The sequence below is a fragment of the Eublepharis macularius genome, chromosome 4 (assembly GCF_028583425.1).
Source record: "Eublepharis macularius isolate TG4126 chromosome 4, MPM_Emac_v1.0, whole genome shotgun sequence".
Classification (NCBI taxonomy): domain Eukaryota; kingdom Metazoa; phylum Chordata; class Lepidosauria; order Squamata; family Eublepharidae; genus Eublepharis; species Eublepharis macularius.
This window is the reverse complement of record NC_072793.1, coordinates 159,215,660-159,235,014: the sequence shown is the minus strand read 5'-3', so window position 1 is coordinate 159,235,014 and position 19,355 is coordinate 159,215,660. Positions and strand designations below refer to the sequence as shown.

Genomic DNA, 19,355 nt, shown 5'->3' with positions numbered 1-19,355 from the left:
AGTGTGGTTGCTCCCTCCTTGCTGACCTTTGTGAACACAGCCAGTAGTAGATACTTGGCATCCCTGCATCTGATTTTGCTGCTTTAGCAATGTCATCTCTAACATTTGCAGTCAAATTTCTGTACCCTGAAGCTTCACTACATACTAAACCCAACAAGAGTGGTGTCATAAGAGGTGGGGATGGCTATTGCGCATACCTATGGAGGCTTTAAAGAAGAGATACTGATGACACTCAACACCCAAAGAACATAAAAACACATTTTATTTGTTCACATGACATCTTTTCAATATGAAAAAGCAGAGCTTTAAAACAAAAAAAAAATGAAAAATGAGTTGAGGAAAAGAAAGCATACAGACAGGCAAAAAAAGAAGACTGAAAAAAGCGAAAGGTATAACTGCAGCAGATAAATCTTCCCTGTATGATCGCATTTGCATTGGTACAAGAACGAAAGCAGTCATCCCTTTCCATGCAGCTCCAGCTCCTCCCTTGCAAGATCCTACCTAGGAATGGTATCAGATTTTTCACCTTTGCCCACACAATGTAGCAAGAGGGCTGTTCCACTTCAGGTGGTAGTGAGGGAAACACACAGAAGGTAGGCACCCCGGCAAGAATAAACTTACCAGGAGGAGCAGCCTGCACTAGTCTCTCCACAATGGTACAGTCCAGTGAATGCTGCAGGTGTATACTAGCTCTTTGGAGGCATTTTGAAAGACAGCTGGCACTGTTTTCATCCTGCTTTTGGAAGAGGCTTAACCTCATCAGCTTTGCTTCCATATCTAAAACTAAACTTCAGTCTTTGGTAGCTGAATCTGCAGCCACCCTGTAATATAGTTCTTTCAGTGTCCTACAAGCGACTCTCCACACATACCCCTCCCCAATTCCAAGACCAGATTCATGCTTGTGGCCTTCCCTTGAATCTTATCAATTTTGCTGCAATATTCCCTTTCCACTGATGTATGTGCTATAGGGCAATTCTGGAATATCAGTGGAAACATTGGCAATGTATCCTACCTTCTGCTGGAAGAAGGCTCCGGTCAGTGGACTGATAGGATACATGCCATTCACTGGAAACTGAAGGTGTCCACCATCCTGCTTGAGCAGCACTGATGTAGATGTGGGAGTGTGATTGAATGAAGATGACAAAATTGTGAGGGTATATGTCCCTTTTGGTAATTTCAGGGTTGTTTAGAAGCTAGGGTAAGCTACACATGCTGTTGAGTTAAACTTTGGTCAGCATTTCATACTATTCAATGCAACAAAATCCCTTCACCAGTCTTTTAACTTCTGAAGACAGTTCACTTCACATCAGAGAATGAAAAATAGTAAGAAACTATTACACCTCCTCTGCCTTCCTTCACACCCATTCTACGTGTCATCTAGAATCAGCTTAAGTTTCCATAAGCAAATACAATATGAAATCAAGTGCTTGCTCCCCCCCTTAGGATCAATAGCTGGCATCAGAACTAGATGAAACCCTCCCAGTTTTTACAAGGAAGTTCTGCTTAACAGAGAAAGCAATGTAGATTTTAGGAACTGTCTCCATTTTAAGGCAACCACCTTACCTGAAGCATGGAGCCCGGTCAAGTAGGGGTCCATCTTTCCTCAGTCCCTTTTACCACAAGCCCCACTGAGCCTTGACACTCCTGACAGCTCACATAGCTATGATGAATAGTGGCAGTGAAGACCAGAGTTAGAAAGGGAAAGTTCAGTTTCTTCTTGAATCCGGAGTCTCAAATAACTTAATTGACCACCAAGAGCTGTTGGCAGAGAGACGGCACTTCTTTCCGTGCTGACTCCCATTTTGGCATTCACAAGGGACACTTTAACCAATTGTTGTGTTCTCAGCCATGAGTTAATCCCACCACTGAGGAAAAAACATACATGAATTAGGATCATGTTAAGCCAGCGTTAAAATGGAGACCGCCCCCTAAAAGATATGCCTGGAGGAAGGATTGACAGACTAGAGGCTTGAGGAAGAGAAGAAAGAAATAGAACATGAGATGCAATTATTTTTTTAATTTTTATTTTGTGCGAATTTTATTATTTTTTTTTAAACGGTGGTAGATTAGCCTCAAGCTTCTTCCTCGGCTTCCTCACCGAAGTCCTCCTCTTCCTCCGCTGTAGCATCCTGGTACTGCTGGTATTCAGAGACCAGGTCATTCATGTTGCTCTCTGCTTCTGTGAATTCCATCTCGTCCATGCCCTCCCCTGTGTACCAGTGGAGGAAGGCCTTGCGGCGGAACATGGCAGTGAATTGCTCGGAGATGCGTTTGAAGAGCTCCTGGATGGCTGTGCTGTTGCCAATGAAAGTGACGGCCATTTTCAGACCACGGGGAGGGATGTCGCACACCGCTGTTTTGACGTTGTTGGGGATCCACTCTACAAAGTAGCTGCTGTTCTTGTTCTGCACATTCAACATCTGCTCATCTACCTCTTTCATGGACATACGACCCCGGAAGACGGCTGCCACGGTCAGGTAGCGTCCATGGCGGGGGTCGCAGGCTGCCATCATGTTCTTGGCATCGAAAACTTGCTGAGTCAGCTCTGGCACTGTCAGGGCTCGATACTGTTGGCTGCCACGGCTGGTCAACGGGGCGAAGCCAGGCATGAAGAAGTGGAGACGGGGGAAGGGGACCATGTTGACTGCCAGCTTGCGGAGGTCAGCGTTCAGCTGTCCAGGAAAGCGGAGGCAGGTCGTTACTCCGCTCATGGTGGCAGAGACTAGGTGGTTAAGGTCGCCATAGGTGGGAGTGGTAAGCTTGAGGGTGCGGAAGCAGATGTCATAGAGGGCTTCGTTATCAATGCAGTAGGTTTCATCTGTGTTCTCCACTAGCTGGTGCACGGAGAGGGTGGCATTGTATGGCTCCACTACTGTGTCAGAGACCTTGGGAGATGGCACCACGCTGAAGGTATTCATGATGCGGTCAGGGTACTCCTCACGGATCTTGCTGATCAGTAAGGTGCCCATCCCAGAACCGGTTCCACCACCCAGAGAGTGGGTCAGCTGGAAACCCTGCAGACAATCACAGCTCTCCGCTTCCTTCCTCACTACATCTAGGACTGAATCCACCAGCTCAGCACCTTCTGTATAGTGACCTTTGGCCCAGTTGTTACCAGCTCCACTCTGGCCTGTGTGAAAGAAGCCATAAAGTTGTGGCTAAAGATGGCCATCACTCCCTCAACTAGCTGACACTTGGTTTTATTTCCAGCCTGAGCCCCTATTATCTATTATGTTCACCTGGCCATCTAGACACCAGGTTCTCAGAGCAGAAGGCAGGCCTTTCTTAAGAAATTCAACTATCTCCTGGCCCTACTGTTTACTCCACAGACAAGAATGAGTGTGTATGTGTTTGTGTACCAGTCAGTGCAACCCAGAAGACTATTCCATCTTCTTGTACCCATCATGGGGAGGAAGACATTACAGGGTATTAGTAGGAGGCATTACAGCTTTTACACTTGTTTTAGGTTTGAGGGAGATGTGATGCTGCAGGAATTTGTTCCTTTGATTTGCCTCTTCAAGGGATGAATACGGCAAATGGCATCAGCCAGCCACTAGTTTGCATACTAGTTATATTGGGAAGCTAACATCTCCATTCTTCATTCAAGGTCTGTGACAAAGACTGAAAATTACCTCTGGGAGAAACTAAAAAGCATCAAAAACAGGGATGACACAGTAGGCATCCCAGAAGATCAGCTATTTATACCCTGCCTTTCCTCTTGGCTCAGGGTAGCTATCCCAGCATGCCCTGGGACACTAACAGCACCGTGGAAAGGTGCAGTACAGGCATTCCTGAAGGGATTTAAGAGAAACAATTTAAAAATCTGACAAAAATCCTGAATACTACCCCCAATAATCCAAATGTGATCAGGATCTGGTGGCATTTCAGTCACTTTGACTCACATTTTGGAAGTCCCTGTCCTACAATTACTCAGTCAAAAATGCCTCAAGCACTATCTGAGTAGACACTAAGGCTAAGTATCAATACTGAAGTAGCCATCGCATTGCTTTTCTCCACCTTCACTATCATAAAGGAAAACACTTACTGTATGCAAAGACTATCTGGTTACTAAACCTCATTGGATGATCCCCACTTTAAAGCCTTTTTCCACTAACCACAAGCCAACACCCCACCCCAGACCAGCAGCAAAGGGTGGGATTGCTTCTTACCAAACACAAAGTTGTCAGGTCGGAAGATCTGGCCAAAAGGCCCAGACCTCACTGAGTCCATAGTTCCAGGTTCCAAATCAACCAAGATGGCACGAGGGACGTATTTACCACCTAGAAAAGAGAAGCAACCAGCGTGAATCTGATTTGGACAGATTCATTCAGCAGTAAATGTCTGCCAGCATCCCTCCAGATGGTAACAAGTTCTTTACTGTGCTGTAGATCTTATTTCATTGGCTTAGCAAATATCAACTTCATGAGGGTTTTCAATGAATAAGCAAGGCCTTTCAGCAGGCACACGCAGCCAGAACAAAGTACACAAACCACATGTGTACCAAGTTATTTGTCTTCCTTTTCAAAGCTGAAATTAGGAGGACACTTTTTTGTAAGACAGAAAATTGTGGTCAAGGAGCTTTATGTGGCAAAGCGTGCGTGTCAGCTGAAATTTGAATGCATGTCAGTTATTTGAAGTGATTCCTAGAATGTTGTTGTTGGTGGGGGGAGAGAAGCAAAGGTGTGTAAGGGCAGAGCAAGAGGCTAGAGTGACAAAAGCCCAAATCTATCCTTGAGAACAGATCACACATTCCTTTGACCACACATACCACACTCTGCACAAACCTAGCGGTCAGGGCAGGAGAGTTACAATAGGGTGGAAACTAGAGCTTACCAGTGGCTTCATTGTAGTAAACACTGATGCGGTCCAGCTGTAAATCGCTGTCACCATGATAAGTTCCAGTGGGATCAATTCCATGTTCATCACTAATCACCTCCCAGAACTGTGGGAAACAAGAGAGAGAAGGAGAGTTAGTGTGGGAACACCCCTCAGCAACAATGTTGGCAACTTCAGGTTCACACTCTACAATTAACCACCAGCAGAAGATAAGATACCTGCATTATCCCTTCCTTTAGTAGCCAGCAAATTGCTTGAGGACATCAAGGTTCTTTAAATCATCTCCTCGTCTTTATGGGGTTACTTCTGTAAGCCAGGAGCAGAGTTTAAATAGGCCAAGGCCTGACTGCAAGGGCCCCAGCCATGGAATGAACTTCTGGCTGAGAAGGGTATTGCCAATTCCACCTCATTTTTTGGGAGGAAAGCAGTTTCTTCTCAGGTGTCACCACACTGAAAGGACCAACCACCCAGGCAGGTTTTTAAGAGTTCGTTGTAGGAACAGTTGTAATACAGTTCCTGTATCATCTCAAGGAAGTGTGTGGGGCAGCAGTCAAGCAATTACAGAGAGTATCTACTATTTTGAAATGAACCACACACAGTTTATTTCTGCAGAAGTACCAGGAATTCACATGAATGCCACACCCTTAGATCCCTGCACCTTCTCATATCTATGTAATGGACAGCGATCAGTGAAGTACACTCTACACATGCTCAGACACTCATCACCATCATAGCAACTCCAGGACAAAGCCTGAATACTGTAAATGGTTTCCAACTGCAAATCTAACTCAAGCCAAGCCCTGGGGATATTCCTAGTTTGCTAAAATGCCTTGGACTAGACTCCCTCTCAGCCCAACCTACCCCATGAGATTGTTGAGAGGATAAAATGGCACAGGGAGAAACATTTATGCCACTTTGAACTGGCTGGAATTGCCTGGATGGGGTAAAAATGTGGGAGAGATGCAGGTACACCTTCACAGGATTCAGTTGAGAAAGGTATACAAAGTGGGAGACTGAAACTAAACTTGTCCACCAGCTTGCCCCCACAACTTGCCCCAGCACCATCCCCTCTAAGATTTAAGGAAAGGGTTGACCTTCCTTCCAGAATGACAGGAATCCCTGCCAATGTGATCTACAATAAGAGTTTTTTGGAAACTCCCCCCACACACACACACACTCCAGGGATTTCTTTCCATGAAGACATGTTTACCACAAAGCACATGGATGTGGCAAAAGATAATGGTCACAGGGTGGCTATATATGCAGCCGGCACTCTCCTTCAGGCCTCCATTGTGCCAGGCACATCAAAATTATGCCCTGGACCCACCCTCTTATCTTTCCCTTCCAAGTGTAGCAATCTTCCTCCTAAAATACCTGTTGAAAGTGAAAGGCAACTGGTATTTTAGGGGACACTTGCCTGCTATTGCTGATTGTTTCTTTCAGAAACTTGCCTGTGAGCTTGTTAGGCCCAACACTGGTTAGAGTGTCAGAATAGAATCTAGAAGACTCCAGGATTGAATTCTCAATCTGCCCTGAAGCTTGATGGGTGATGTCGGGTCAGTACCCAGCCTAACCTACTTAACAAGACTGTTGTTGTGAGGATAAAATGGAGAAAGAAACACAATAAGCTGCTTTGGGTCGCCACTGGGAAGAAAAGCAGTATACAAAAGAAAAATAAAACAAATGAAGCCTCCACCAGGAGCTACAGTTGGCTAAATCTAAAACGTGAATGATATAAATATAAGTTGGTTTTCATGTAAAAAGGGGAAACACTTGGACACCCTTCTCCATTCACTACAGGCTATAAGTGATAAGAAAATGAAAATATACTGGAAAATTATACTTGGATACATTGCTCTGACTGAGGAACAGGCAACTGGAAAGTTACCCTTTTAAACCCAGAAAAAGGAAAATCAATGTCCCAACACTACACTGAAGAACGAAGAGTCAGAATGCTCCCCAAAATGACAGGGAGCTTGACTGGAAGAACAGATGCATGATGGGTGAAAAGACAAACGGGTGCTTGAGATTCAACAGTTGAAATCCTTATTGCTCAGACCTGACCCTTACAGAAAAGCAAATGTCTTAACATGTTTCTAGTCCTTACTGAGTTTTAAACAATACTCCCAAACAGTAGCAAGAGCAATAAGGTAATACTACTGGTGGGGTTTTCGGAAAGCTGTAACATCATTACTACTCCCTCATTTTTTGCCCTACCTGAAAACATGGGGCTACCTCAAAGGTCAAGAGTTACCACAACCTAGCCAATTTCATGAGGGATTTTGCCGTGTACTGACATTAAGTATAATCCACTGAGTTACTCGAGTGGGTTTCTTTTACATCGGCAACATACACAGGACACATATTGCTCCTGCCAATAGGAACACATACACTACCCGGTTAACCCAGCTTGGAGGGAGAGGCAGGAATAGTTTTGAAGACTGTAGCATGCCCTCTGGGCATTTTCAGGCCAGTTGCTGGGAAGCTGAAGACGTCAAAGGTGTGGCAAGAAGTTTCCAATGATGGGCTGAACAGATGGCTGGGGACTGAGGCTAAGCTGCCTGCATCCGCCCCTCTGCAAATTAATTCCTCACTGGTGATTACACTTCGGTGAGCAATGATTTCTAGGGGTGCGCGTCAGGGAGTTTACAGTGTCCAATCAGACCAAAGGAAGCAGACAGCCAAAAACCCCATGAGGTGTTGGGCGTGATACACCAGAGTCTGGAAAATCTTATTCAAAAATATCCCAGTATTGATTAGAACCAAGTGGCTAACGTTTATAATAAAATACAAATAGGAGCGACAATTCTGGTAAACATTTTCTAAAATAAGGTGTTTCTTAAGTTTCCCAAAGAGCCTAAATAGATCAGTGAGATTTTGTTGGGAGAGGGTTTTTTTCAGAAGACTCCACATCTTATTAATAGGACAGGGTTTGTGGGGGACTTCTGCCACTCAGGGGCCATGTCTTGAATGGAGCAGGTGAGGCAGGAAGAGGACTCTTTAACATCTTCCTTACAATCACCTTCCTTTTTCCCAACTAAATTTCTGGCACAGGCCTTCTCTCGTTTTTATAATGCAACTCCACCACAAACCAGAGTGAATCACAAAGCTGCACAAGTTGACAGTTATATGGTAAGCGGAGGTCAGCTGGGAAGCTCCTCAAGGTCAGGGCTGGCCCAGGGGGCCACCAGGTGCCAAAGTGCAAACTGGCAGGAAAACGAGGCACCAGAATTCTTGGATCCACAAGGAATGGAGTGACTTCAAGGTGCCTAGAATGATGTCTCCAGCATCTAGCATCAGTTTGGGAACTGAGTAAGAAAATACATGTGCAAAAGTTCTCAGCTGCCCAAGCAACTAGGTAACTCCCCCCCCCGCCCTAGTGCTGGAGTAGATTAATGCTATGGTCAAAGAGAACAAAGGGGAGCCCCTCCCCATTTTCATTATTAGCAGCTTCACACAAACCAAGAGGTCACACCATCAACAGCCATCCCTCATATCCATCTTGTTTCTTTAAGAGGATGAGTCTTCCCTTCCTTAAGTCTGCTATGATGCTGAAGAGAGCAGAGTCCATTGAATAATGGGGGGGGTCTTTACTTCAGAATAGGCTGACCCAGAGTCTCCAGTGTCCTCAAATCCATATTTTACTCCAGTAGGCTGCTGGAAACATTAATGTGGTCAAGGAAGGGGCTGCTTCCTACAACCCTCTGTCCGGACCCTGGAATGAACAGGCAGGGGTCCACAAATAAATGGAGGGAGCAGACCCTTTAAGCTGCTCCAGGAAGCCATCTCATACCACAGGAAAACAAGACTCCATTTTCCATCTCTGAGGAAGGCCTAACTACAGCTGTGGTGAAGGAGGAAGGGCAACAAAACATTCCAAGCATTTTTCTAGACTTGGGTAATGGTTGACTGGAAGGACACAGACAGCCTGAAACAGCCTCCAACGCCCCTGCTCTTATGCCCTCAACAGGACCCTGTACAGAAAAAAAAAACCCAACAGCTGCTCAGAAGGAAAGAGTAACCCCTCAACTTGCAACTAAAACCACAGCAAGGCCAGACCATCACCCCACAACACAAATGAAGCAGAGATGAAATTCAACCCTCTTTCATCCTGCCTAAACCCGTAATTGCCTACTGACAGAGGCAAGACCCCTGCCCATCTCTCCTTATAGCTGCTTGAGGCCAAGTCCCCAGTTTCCACTTTGATCTTTTCCTCCTGGAGAACAGTCACAGGATTGTTGCCTATCCCTACTCTGTCCTGAGGCCCAGGGCTCAACTGGGCTCCTGTGGAGAGGCCACACACATTCCCTGGCACCCTAGACATGGTATCTGGCGCCAAACCACCATTTAGGGCCTTCTCCCAATTACACACATCAGCTGCTGCTTTGTTCCCTCGAGTCAAATCATAGGAAGAGGCCTCCTTACCCCACCCCTCTCCAAAGCTTAGAGCAGGACAGGCAGTTCCTCTGTAGCTTGGTTGCATTCTCTGTTAGGAATCAACAAAGCACATCATCAGCGGCTCGGCCTCTGTTGCTGCTCACAGCAGGGCAGAGGCAGCTAGAGAGGCCTCTGCTCTTCTCCTGTGCATGGGAGCAAGTTTGAGGGCAAAGTCAACCCTGCTGGCTCTTATGATCCAGCCAGCAGGGTGCAGGGATGAGTGTTGGACTAGGGCCTTGGAGGCCCAGGTTCCAATCCCTGCTTTCTCATGGGAACTTGCTGGGCAACTGTAGACCAGCCACTCGCTGAGCCTCCCCTACTTCTCAGGGTCATGTAGATAAAAATGGAGGAGAGAGTAATAAAGCTACAGCGGGTCCCCATCAAGCAGAAAAGTAGGGTAAAAATCAGCAAGCCATTAGAATTACACACCGACCAGGGCTCTGGAAAAGTAATCCACAGCCTGTTTCTGGATGACACACACAAGAGCTCTCATCCTTGTAGGGTTACCTTCTACCCACTCTTGGCTCATCTATTTGAAGCTCAAATAACTGAGCCTATATTAGCACTTGGAAGTAGCGAGCAGGGGATTGCAGCTATTCCAAACTAATGTACAGCAGCACAGTGGTTAAGAGGCTTAACTGTGAACCCAGGAGCCTTTACGTTCTGCTAGGAACTCAGTAGGTGGCCTTCAGCAGATAGTCTCTACAATAAGCGGGATTAGAATACTGACCTAAATTACGGGGATCATTTGTAAGGATTACGAAGATAATGGCCCCAGGCCAGCTCACTCACGCCAACTGTCTTCCGTTTGCTTCACAGCTGTTGCAATGGAGAAGCAACGAAAACATTCTTCACTTCAGCAAGTAAGCATGTGAGGAGTGTCACACAATTGGTGAAGGCACTAGACAGGCATCTAAATGCACCTCTCTATTTTAGGCTACAGTCACATGGACAAAGGGGATGGAGGTCAAGGTATACGGTCACAGGATGAACCAAGAGCAAGTTGGCCATTCGCATGAACAAGGACTTCATGGAAGAGAGCACAGGAGCACCAGGACTCAAGAGCAGCCCTGCTGGATGGACCCAGTGGTCCGTTTAGTCCAGCATCCGGTTTCCTGCAGTAGTCCTGGACAATCGATGGACAGGACATACAGGGCCAAGGCCTTCCCCCTAACATTGTCTCCTAGCCTTGGTATTCAGAGGTTTACTGCCTCTAAATGTGGAGGCTCCCTTTGGCCACCATGGCTAGTAGCCATTGATGGACGTCTCCACCATGAAATCTGCTTGACCCTCCTTTTAAAGCTCTCTGTGCTTATGTTCTTCATTAGCTCTATCGCCAACCAATTCCACAAATGGCTCCATCACTTCAAGCAGGAGGAAAAGGCACATTTGGGACAAGATAAGCAAAGGAGACCATTTAAGTCACTGCCTAAAATGGTTTCCTTGTTATATCCTCAGAATCAATAGACAAATTACAGCTGCAAAAGCCTAAGCATAATATAGTCTTGTCTTTAACCAGAGCATGAGGGTGGAGGGAAGGCAGGATAATGTAATACCATTCCAGGAAACTGATTGTTTTTAATGCCAAAGACTACCCATATTTGTCTCCTATATTTGCTACAGTGCATGGTAGTCCCTTTTTAAAAAATCTCCCTTTATCATAAGGAGTAGGAACAGTTTTGAGAACTCCACTCTTCATAAAACTTCCCAATTAGGAGATTCAAGGCCATTTTACATTTCTGGGCACATGCCTGGAAGTGTACCAAGTTAGACCAACATGTCTATCAAAGCTACTCTCGGGGCCAGGACTGTGAAGTGTGGGGCTTTGTGGCAAACCGACTGATGCTATGGACTGATCCCCATTGAAAGACTCAACAGTCCTACAACTGTACCCTACTAAAATGACAAGAGACACTCATCAATGCAGTTATGGCCTTTACAAAAAGAGCTGGACAAACCTGACAGATTTTAAGAAAAAGAAAACGGGTGATAATGCAATTGCAAATGCACCCCTTCCACAAGAACACGTCTTCATTAATTTAACCAGAACTCATAAAAATCCAAAAAGGTACCAAATTTATTACTGCCTCTAACTCCTATGATTGCTTAGTGCAGTCCAATGATTTGCCTTTTTTTAAAAAAAGGCCTTGAGGACTACGTCAAAGGAAGGGGAGACTAATTCTGGCTGGCCAGGTCTGCTTTTCGCTGGCCAAACACACCCCCAGGCACTGCAGAGCCATACATTTAAGACAGGGAGGCAACTTGATTTTGCCTCCCTGCTGCTGGCTCCTTCTCACTGCAGCCTCAATCAGCTCAGCAGTAAAATACAGACCAACCCCAAAGACTGGCAAAATCCCCAAGCCCAAAAGTGTAGGGGAGCAGAAGGGGGGGGGGTGTCTGAAGCAAGGAATGCTCCCTCCCATTGCAAATATGCAACAGCGCCAAAGCAGAATTCTCCTGCACAGCCGTGCTCTTTATTCATCAGGTGCCAGCAGCAGAGATGTGCAGCTACGCCCTCCTGCATACTAAAGCATATACTGCAATGTAGGTCATGTGGAGGTGAAGGAGGGTGGGGCAGCACAGAAATATCCAGATGCATCTTTTGAGCAGCCTGGGCTCCTCCAAGAGCTAAAAATCTTTTTTTTCCCCCTAGGAAAAGTACAATATTCAGCGAATGGATCTACCATCTTTTCATTAGGTTTGCACCTTGTTCCTGAACACCAAACACTAGAGAAGAGGGCACCAAAGCTAAGTGGCCCTCCCATTTTTTCAATTTGATAAATTCAATATACAACACAACCAAAAATACAGAAACCAGAACAGGGGAACAGAGCAGACGGACTTGCCTCTTGTCCAGCAGAAACGAATACGGCACAATGTGTTAATAAGGCCTATCAAAGGGACCTTTAAACTACATAAAGCACACCATATCCAACACTGGATTTTTGATTATATGTGTATTTTATAAATATCACACTCAACACTTGGGTCTGAAGCACTCCGGCCTTAAAAAATATCATCGAAGGTGATAAAGTGGATAAAATGGCTCTTGCTGATCCAATGCAAATTGGTACAGGAATATGCAGGTTTGGAACTCTGCCTAGCTCTGAATTCTGTTGAGCCCCTAAGCTTGCAAAACCAATAAAATGACATGACAGGGGTTTTGTTTAACACTTCATTTGTACCCTACTGTTCTCCCCAACGGGTTCCCAAAGAGGCAGACAGCATTCTCCCCTTCTCTATTCTATCACAGCAACCCTGTGAGGGAGATTAGGCTGAGAGACAGTGACTGGCCCAGTGTCACCCAGCAAACTTCCAGTTGAATGGGGATTTGAACATGGATCACCCAGATTCTAGTCCATCCAACTAACCTCTGGTTTCCATAATGTGGCATGTTCCTTCATTTACCTGCTATATATTGGACTCATACCGCTACATCCTTTAACAATTCTTTCTTAAATTTCTTCTTCCTGTGTTGCACATCTTTTATTCCACATTCAGATGCAGTAGAAGTGGAATCCCCCCCCCAACATTATAGCATTAAGTATATGGGAGCCAACCACTCACAGAGCCAAAAATGTCTTTAAGAACTACAAGGTGGGGAGAGGTAGGGGTTGAAAAGTGCCTTGGCAACATGGTGCCTGTCATTACCAGCCATGTTGGAAGGCCACACCTTAGAATGTACACTCCCCCTTCGTGCTTGGCTCATCGAGCACTCAGTTAAGACCTTTACTCTTCCTCCTGCATACTTTGGAGCGGACCCATTCCTTTCAATAAAGCTTCTCTTTGGAAAGAACAGACTGTTGCCTGCAGCGGCCACACAAAACCGTTAGGTTTGGATCTGAGCCAATTCAAGAATTAAAAGAGCCGGCCACATGCCAGGCCTGGGGCAGGACTGAGTCGGCTCAGAAACCCGTTCAAGAAGAACAGGGCTCATTTCCTTGGAATGCCTCTTGCTATTTTAAGCAGGCAAAAAAGAGAAAGATTAGTCTTCACTGTCATCAGACAAACCAAATGGCCCTATTTCCAGCTCTCGCAGCCGCGTTCTACCAGCAAGTATGGCTGGAGAGAACGGAAGCCCCGCTTCCTTTCCCTCACCCCCTTCGCTGAGAGTCCCACCCAGTCAGCAGCCATTACAGGCACAAGGGGCCCACAAATGGTGGCGTGGCAGCCAGGAGAGAATCCAGCTGAGCCTAAACAGCGGTTAAGAAAATGGCAAGATTTGGAGTGAAAAGGGAGAGAATGAATGAGGAGGGGGGAGGGAGGATTTCAAGCCTTGTCCAATCGAAACTTCTAAAGGCAGCTGGAAGATGGGGAAGAGGGAAGCCTGCAGCCATGTGCTGCCCGCCAGCAGACAAAGAAGAGAAAAAGATGGTGGGCGGGTGAGGAGGGGACGGGCTCTTTGGCGCCAGAAACGGCATCCGCTCCACAGAAAAGAAAAAGGGGGCAGAAAATCACTTCCAAAGGAAAAATTACTTTAAGGGGAAAAAATCCAAGTTTTTCTTGGAAACATTTCAAACCACAGCTGCAACAAATGTGCTGCTATCTCCCCCACGTTTTTGCAAACAAAGCCAATGCATGTGGGTGGACTTTACTTAAAGCAGATCTGTCCCTTTCTACCAGATATGTATAGTTTAGCATTGTTATAATATTGTATTACGCTATCATAAGAATCACCACAATGTAAAAACAAGCAGGGGAGAGGACAAATCTCACTTGATCCGAATACAAAGGAAACTTGCAAAAGTAGAATTTAATATGTGCATATAATCAGAGCTCGGCAGGGAGCCCCTCCTAAAGCTATGGTTTAAAAAAAGATCTAGGCTAGGAAGGAGGGAGGGATTTTTGCTGTTGCAGCAACATATCAAATACTCCCCTTTATTTGCTATATAATAGCCACCTTCTAAATACAACCCAAATATTTTTTTAAAAAGTAGCTTCTTGGTTTTGAATTTCTGCCGTAGCGATTTTATAGAGGCTATTTTGTTGCTAGGATCAAAGCAGCTTTTTTTCCCCTTCAGCCAGCGAAGAGAATCCATTGCAATAAATAAATATAATGTAACAACTCTTGAGGAGCTACATGGAAGCAAGCCTCGCTGAACTTTAATGGAAGACCGAGTACGATCGGGCTTGAAGTCCGGGAAGCATCCCCGAAGCGCGACTTCTGTCGCCCAAGCCTCCGAAAAGCTGGCTGGGAAGCCCGGGTGGGGCGTGGAAACCCAAGGAAATTGACTAGCGCGTGGCTTGCGCGGAGCCTCTCGTTTCTGTTTCCCCACTGAACAGATAAATCTGCCTGGATGATGTTGGAACTTGTTACAGGAAGAGGCTCATTTGATTGTATGGGAAGCTGGAAGCAGACGGGGGAGGTGCAACTGCAGGGCTATTATTAACAGCACCCCTCCTTTACTGCAATTCCCCTTCCCCCGATCGTGAGATGGGGGGAGGGGTTGCTCCCACGCCCCAGAGATAAGCAAGGGCGACAATCGCCTCCTTTCGACCCCCGTCTCTTAAAAAACGAGCCATTCCCCCCCCTTCTTTCCCCCACCCTCATGAAGAGAAATTGGCGTAAGATAAAACAAGCCGGCTTTGTTCTGTGCACCTCCCACCCTCTGGGGAAAAAAATTCAAACCGCACCTTTGCCTACCGCTGCGCATTTGGCGCTTAAACCCACACGCACCATTAGGAAGTCAGATTCGCTGGCGGGCTCGTTTGCTCGCCCCACCACAAAGAGAGGAAGAAGAGGGGCGAGGGGGGGGAGAGATGGCTCGCCAGCTTTAGTCATTTGCTAACGTCGTCTGCTTTCGATCGCGCTTCGCTAGGAAAGAAAAAATGTAAGCCCCCGGCCCGCCCCACCGTCCTGTCTTTGGCAGCTTCATTTTTGAAGGCTTTTTCGAGCATCGGCATAACAGAGCTTTGAAGGCAAAGCTGTGAAGAGGGCACATGCACGCCCACGCGGCTCTCGCCCGAGCCTTTTTTACGAACCGACAGCAGCATTGCCCGGAGGAGAATCGTTCCCACTGAGAACAGCCACAAAGCCTCACGAAAGCTGCCATCATTTGGCATAGACCGCATGACAAAAGAGAAAAAGGGAAAGCGCCGCGATCTTTCATACTTTTAACGTTATCTATGTGCAAAACTATAGGACTTCCGTTCGCCACCGTGGCACGCTGCTCGATCATTTCATGATTTACCCCACCTCCCCCCACCCCAGATCTTTTTTACAACGTCAGCCTAACTCTGCATTCACACGAGGGCGGGGTGGGGGGTGGGAAGAATACCATCCTCACCTTAGCACCGATTTGATTACCACATTGCCCAGCTTGAATGTGCACGATTTCCCTCATCTTGCTTGGCTATATTAAAAGACTATGCTAAACCAGCACTGCAGTTCCGGGAAGCACAGAACGTTGAGGCGCTCAAGATTCTCTCGTTCGAACGCGGCGGAGACAGCTGAACGTTCTAAAAAGGTGGAAGGGAGAGTGAACCCAGACAAAGCTTTTATAAACCGGCGGGCAGCCTGCTCTCGCATTGGCCGGCAGAGATCACGAGCCCCGAGCTGATTGGACGGCGGCAACAACGGGCACGTGATAGAAGAGGGTGGGGCCTGAGCGGGGTGTGGTTGCTGAGAGTGCGGGGGAAGGGCATGCTGTTGAAAGTTCCAATTTTCCTTTTGTTGTGACAAATTCAGAGGGGGGGGGGGTAGGCGAGACCACTACCGAGTGGGGGATGGAGGGGCCAGAGGCACAGTAACGTTAATTGAACAGTAGTCCTATACTGGTGATGGGAGACTCGATGGGCTCCTTTTTTTTTAGTGTGAAAAATGCCTTATTTGGGATCTACAACCCAATCTGCACAGAGGGCAGATGACTCAGCTCCAAAAATGTGTCTTGTGTTTTTCTAGCTAAAGGCTCACCATTGTGTGCAGGGTCTGCAAACTCTAGATTCCTGGTAGGGAATGTTGAGGGACTGTGCAATATGAATATTACTGAGTTTTATGAGTTGGAATTGTTTTATCTATTTTGCTACCTTGTGTTTATACCCTGATGTGCCTGCTTTGCAGGGAGAGTGGAATATAAATGCAATTAAGACAGATAGATAGAACGAACAGAATGCGGGTGACCTGAATAAAATACAAGTCCACTGGAACCTTAAAAGACTAATGAAATTTATTCCAGCATACGCTTTTGAGAATCAGTGTTCACTTCCTCAGATGCATAGGAATGTCCATTCTTAGCAGATGCTGAGCAGGGTGACCGCCCCCCCCAGTCAAAAATCAAGCTGCTTCTTATCTTTGTTTTCTGTTTCTTGGTCATGCTAGTGTGTTATAAAAAATAATTTACCATCACTGTTGACAACAAAAGTATTAACAACCCAATCATGCTGATACTCACTTGGATAGAATTCCCATTGACTTCAGTAATAAGGACTGGTCCACCCAGCTTACTTTTGAAGTGCTTGCTGACTTCCCATCCTGCTTCATCTTCTCTTTCAGATCTCCGTTCTCTACCAATTTACAGCATGATGATTGCAGGAAAATGTGGCCTCCTGGCCTCCAGTAATGTGATTTGCAAGGTAGGTGAAAAGGGCCTCAAAAAGATCTCTCCCCGACCAACATTTCTGTTCCTTCTTATCCATCATGCTAAGCTTTTTCTAAGTCATGCCTTATATTAACATCAAGGTTCTAAAAAAGTATTTTGCCTTTCTTTCCTAGTTATATCTTGTTTAATCTTCTGATCTTTCCCGCTTCTCCCTCTCTTCTCATTTCTCTCTGCTGTCCTTCTTCCTGGGATTTTCTCTACAGCACTCTTTATCCCAGAAACAAATTCCTCCCATGAGTCAAGCCATCCTCCTCCACCTTTAAGCTCCCATTCAAAACCCACTTCATTGTCTTGCCTCTTCACTGCTACCCGATTTCCCTCACTTCCCTCTCCCTCTTGCTACAGTTCCTCAAAAGACACCTGGAAGTTACTTGAAAAGACTTTCTGGAAAGTAGAAAATCTGAAAACTACGGATTGAGGTACAATCCGTTCAGACATAGCAAACAAACCCACAGGCCTTTTCATGGTGATCTTCACATGGGGATTTCCTCCTGCATGGAACATAGGAAGCCTCAAACTTAATGGGAGCTTCCACACAGTTTAAATTCTGATAATGACTCATGAACTCAGTGAAAATTCCTTTGACTTGATTCAAAGAGGGAACTGCAGGCTGGCTTAGGGTTGTCAATTCCAGGATGGGAAATTGCTGGAGACGGATAGGATGGAGGCTGGGGTTTAGGGAAGGGAGGGACAAGACTTCAGCTAGGTATAATGCCATAGAGTCCAGCTTCCAAAGCAGTGGATTTTCTCCTTGGGAACTGATCTCTGTAGTATGGAGACTGCAGTTGTAATTCTGGGAGATTGTCAGGCCTCACCTGAAGGTTGGCAACTCTAGCTGGCTGCATGTGGCATGTCCATCAGGACACTCCATCCTCAGCCACTACAGAAAGGGGGCAGAGCATCAAAATGGTGGAGCTAAACTCCATGTTTTTTCTCCCGCCTCCTTAGTTTATCTCCACCCCTCACATGGCATATCAATGAAGACAAAGGTTTTTCAACTAATTTTGATTTGTCATATTGGCTGTATGTGGACACTGCAACAAACTGAGGCTAGTTTCCTTCTCAATGACCAGGATTTTTAAATGCAGTTAATTCCAGCAAATTAAACTGGAGTTAATTCCATCTGCAATCTTAGTGCTCCATACAAGGGAAAGAGGGAGGGACAACCAGGTATGTGTCCACCTTCAACAAACTCTGGTTTGATCATGACATCTGGATCTGGTGGCTTAATTCCTGGCAATAGAATTGCTCTCTGGGTGAATATTTGTATCATACAGATTTTGCTACAGGGAAGGCTCAAGTGGTTACTTGGATACCGCCTGAACTTCGTTTACATCCAGGCCTTTCAGAATTGTACTAGCTTTGGCCTCCAACTTAGAATCCATGGGCAATCTCCCAGGAAAGCATAATTAGAAACAAATTGCACTGAACTGGGATTGGGTCTGTTTAAAAAATCATTTTCCTGGTCTAAATTTTTTTTGCGGACACATGGACCCTGGCAGTGGGACAGAAACAGCCCACCCCCATGGCAGGAAGGCTGAAGCCCATTGTGCCCTTCTTCGTGGCAGAATAGGGGCCCACAGTGAGTCAGAAGAATAACTGCAAGTTGCTTTGGGGATCCTGTTTTTATCCAGTCTTTCCAGCAATCCTTCCGAATCCTGTTTTAAAAAGATGTTTTGGGAGAGATTGCAACAGCTGGGGTGGCACCCATTTGGACGGGAAATTCCTGATCTTCCCACTCTTATGTACATCAGCACCATTTCCCCTGCCCCAGTTTCCAGCAGCAGCCATTGCCCTTCCTACACTGGAGGGTTTCTAAAAAAATCAGTAATTTACAAATTGTTACAGCATTATAACAATCTCTTGGAGTGGAGAGTGCCCTCAAGTCACGGCTGACTTATGATGACCCCTGGTGGGGTTTTCATGGCAAGAGATTAACAGAGGTAGTTTGCCATTGCCTGCCTGTGCAACCCTGGTCTTCTCTGGAGGTCACCCACCCAATTACTAACCAAGGCCAAACTTGCGATCTGACGAGATCAGGCTCACCTAGGCTATCTAGGTCAGGATATAACAATCTCTTAAGTTCTCTGAATTCCCAGATATTATCCACAATGAAAGGGGCTAAAGACTTACTTTTAAAAAATGAAAGCTCTGAATTCAGAGAACTTGATAGGCAGATTGCTATAATAATATGTCAACTGATTTTTTTTTTAAAAAAAAGCTGGAAAAGCATAGTGGTGGAGGGGGAGAATGGCCACGGTGATGGACTGGGGCAGGGGAAACACAGGGAAATGCCTTGGGACCCTATATTCCCCCAGAAGAACAGCAGGGCATGAATATTTTAATGAAATAAATATATAAACGAAAGAGAATGTGAAAATGAGAAGGGCTGAAATGGAACACATGAATCTGTGAGTGATTCCGCACACGTTGGATAATGCACTTCCAATCCTCTTTATAGATCATTTGGAACGGATTTTTTTT

General features: G+C 45.9%; 1 protein-coding gene across 1 annotated transcript; it reads right to left on the bottom strand.

Annotated features, from left to right (window-relative positions):
- Positions 1–244: 244 nt before the first annotated feature.
- TUBB (tubulin beta class I) lies at positions 245–15,759 on the bottom strand. Its single transcript, XM_054975300.1, has 4 exons — positions 15,561–15,759; positions 4,834–4,942; positions 4,170–4,280; positions 245–3,130 (listed from the first exon to the last, which is right to left on the bottom strand). Exons 1-4 carry the CDS (start codon positions 15,615–15,617, stop codon positions 2,073–2,075), a joined length of 1,335 nt encoding a protein of 444 aa, XP_054831275.1. The 5' UTR covers positions 15,618–15,759; the 3' UTR covers positions 245–2,072.
- Between the last annotated feature and the right edge of the window lie 3,596 nt (positions 15,760–19,355).

What these genes read in the sequence shown, in the direction of transcription:
- TUBB (XM_054975300.1), bottom strand. Translation starts at nt 15,617, where the DNA reads ATGAGGGAAATCGTGCACATTCAAGCTGGGCAATGTGGTAATCAAATC. An exon ending in GTAATCAAATCGGTGCTAAG is followed by an intron (nt 4,943 to 15,560) that starts GTGAGGATGGTA and finishes TGTTTCCCACAG; the next exon opens with TTCTGGGAGGTGATTAGTGA. An exon ending in TTACTACAATGAAGCCACTG is followed by an intron (nt 4,281 to 4,833) that starts GTAAGCTCTAGT and finishes TCTCTTTTCTAG; the next exon opens with GTGGTAAATACGTCCCTCGT.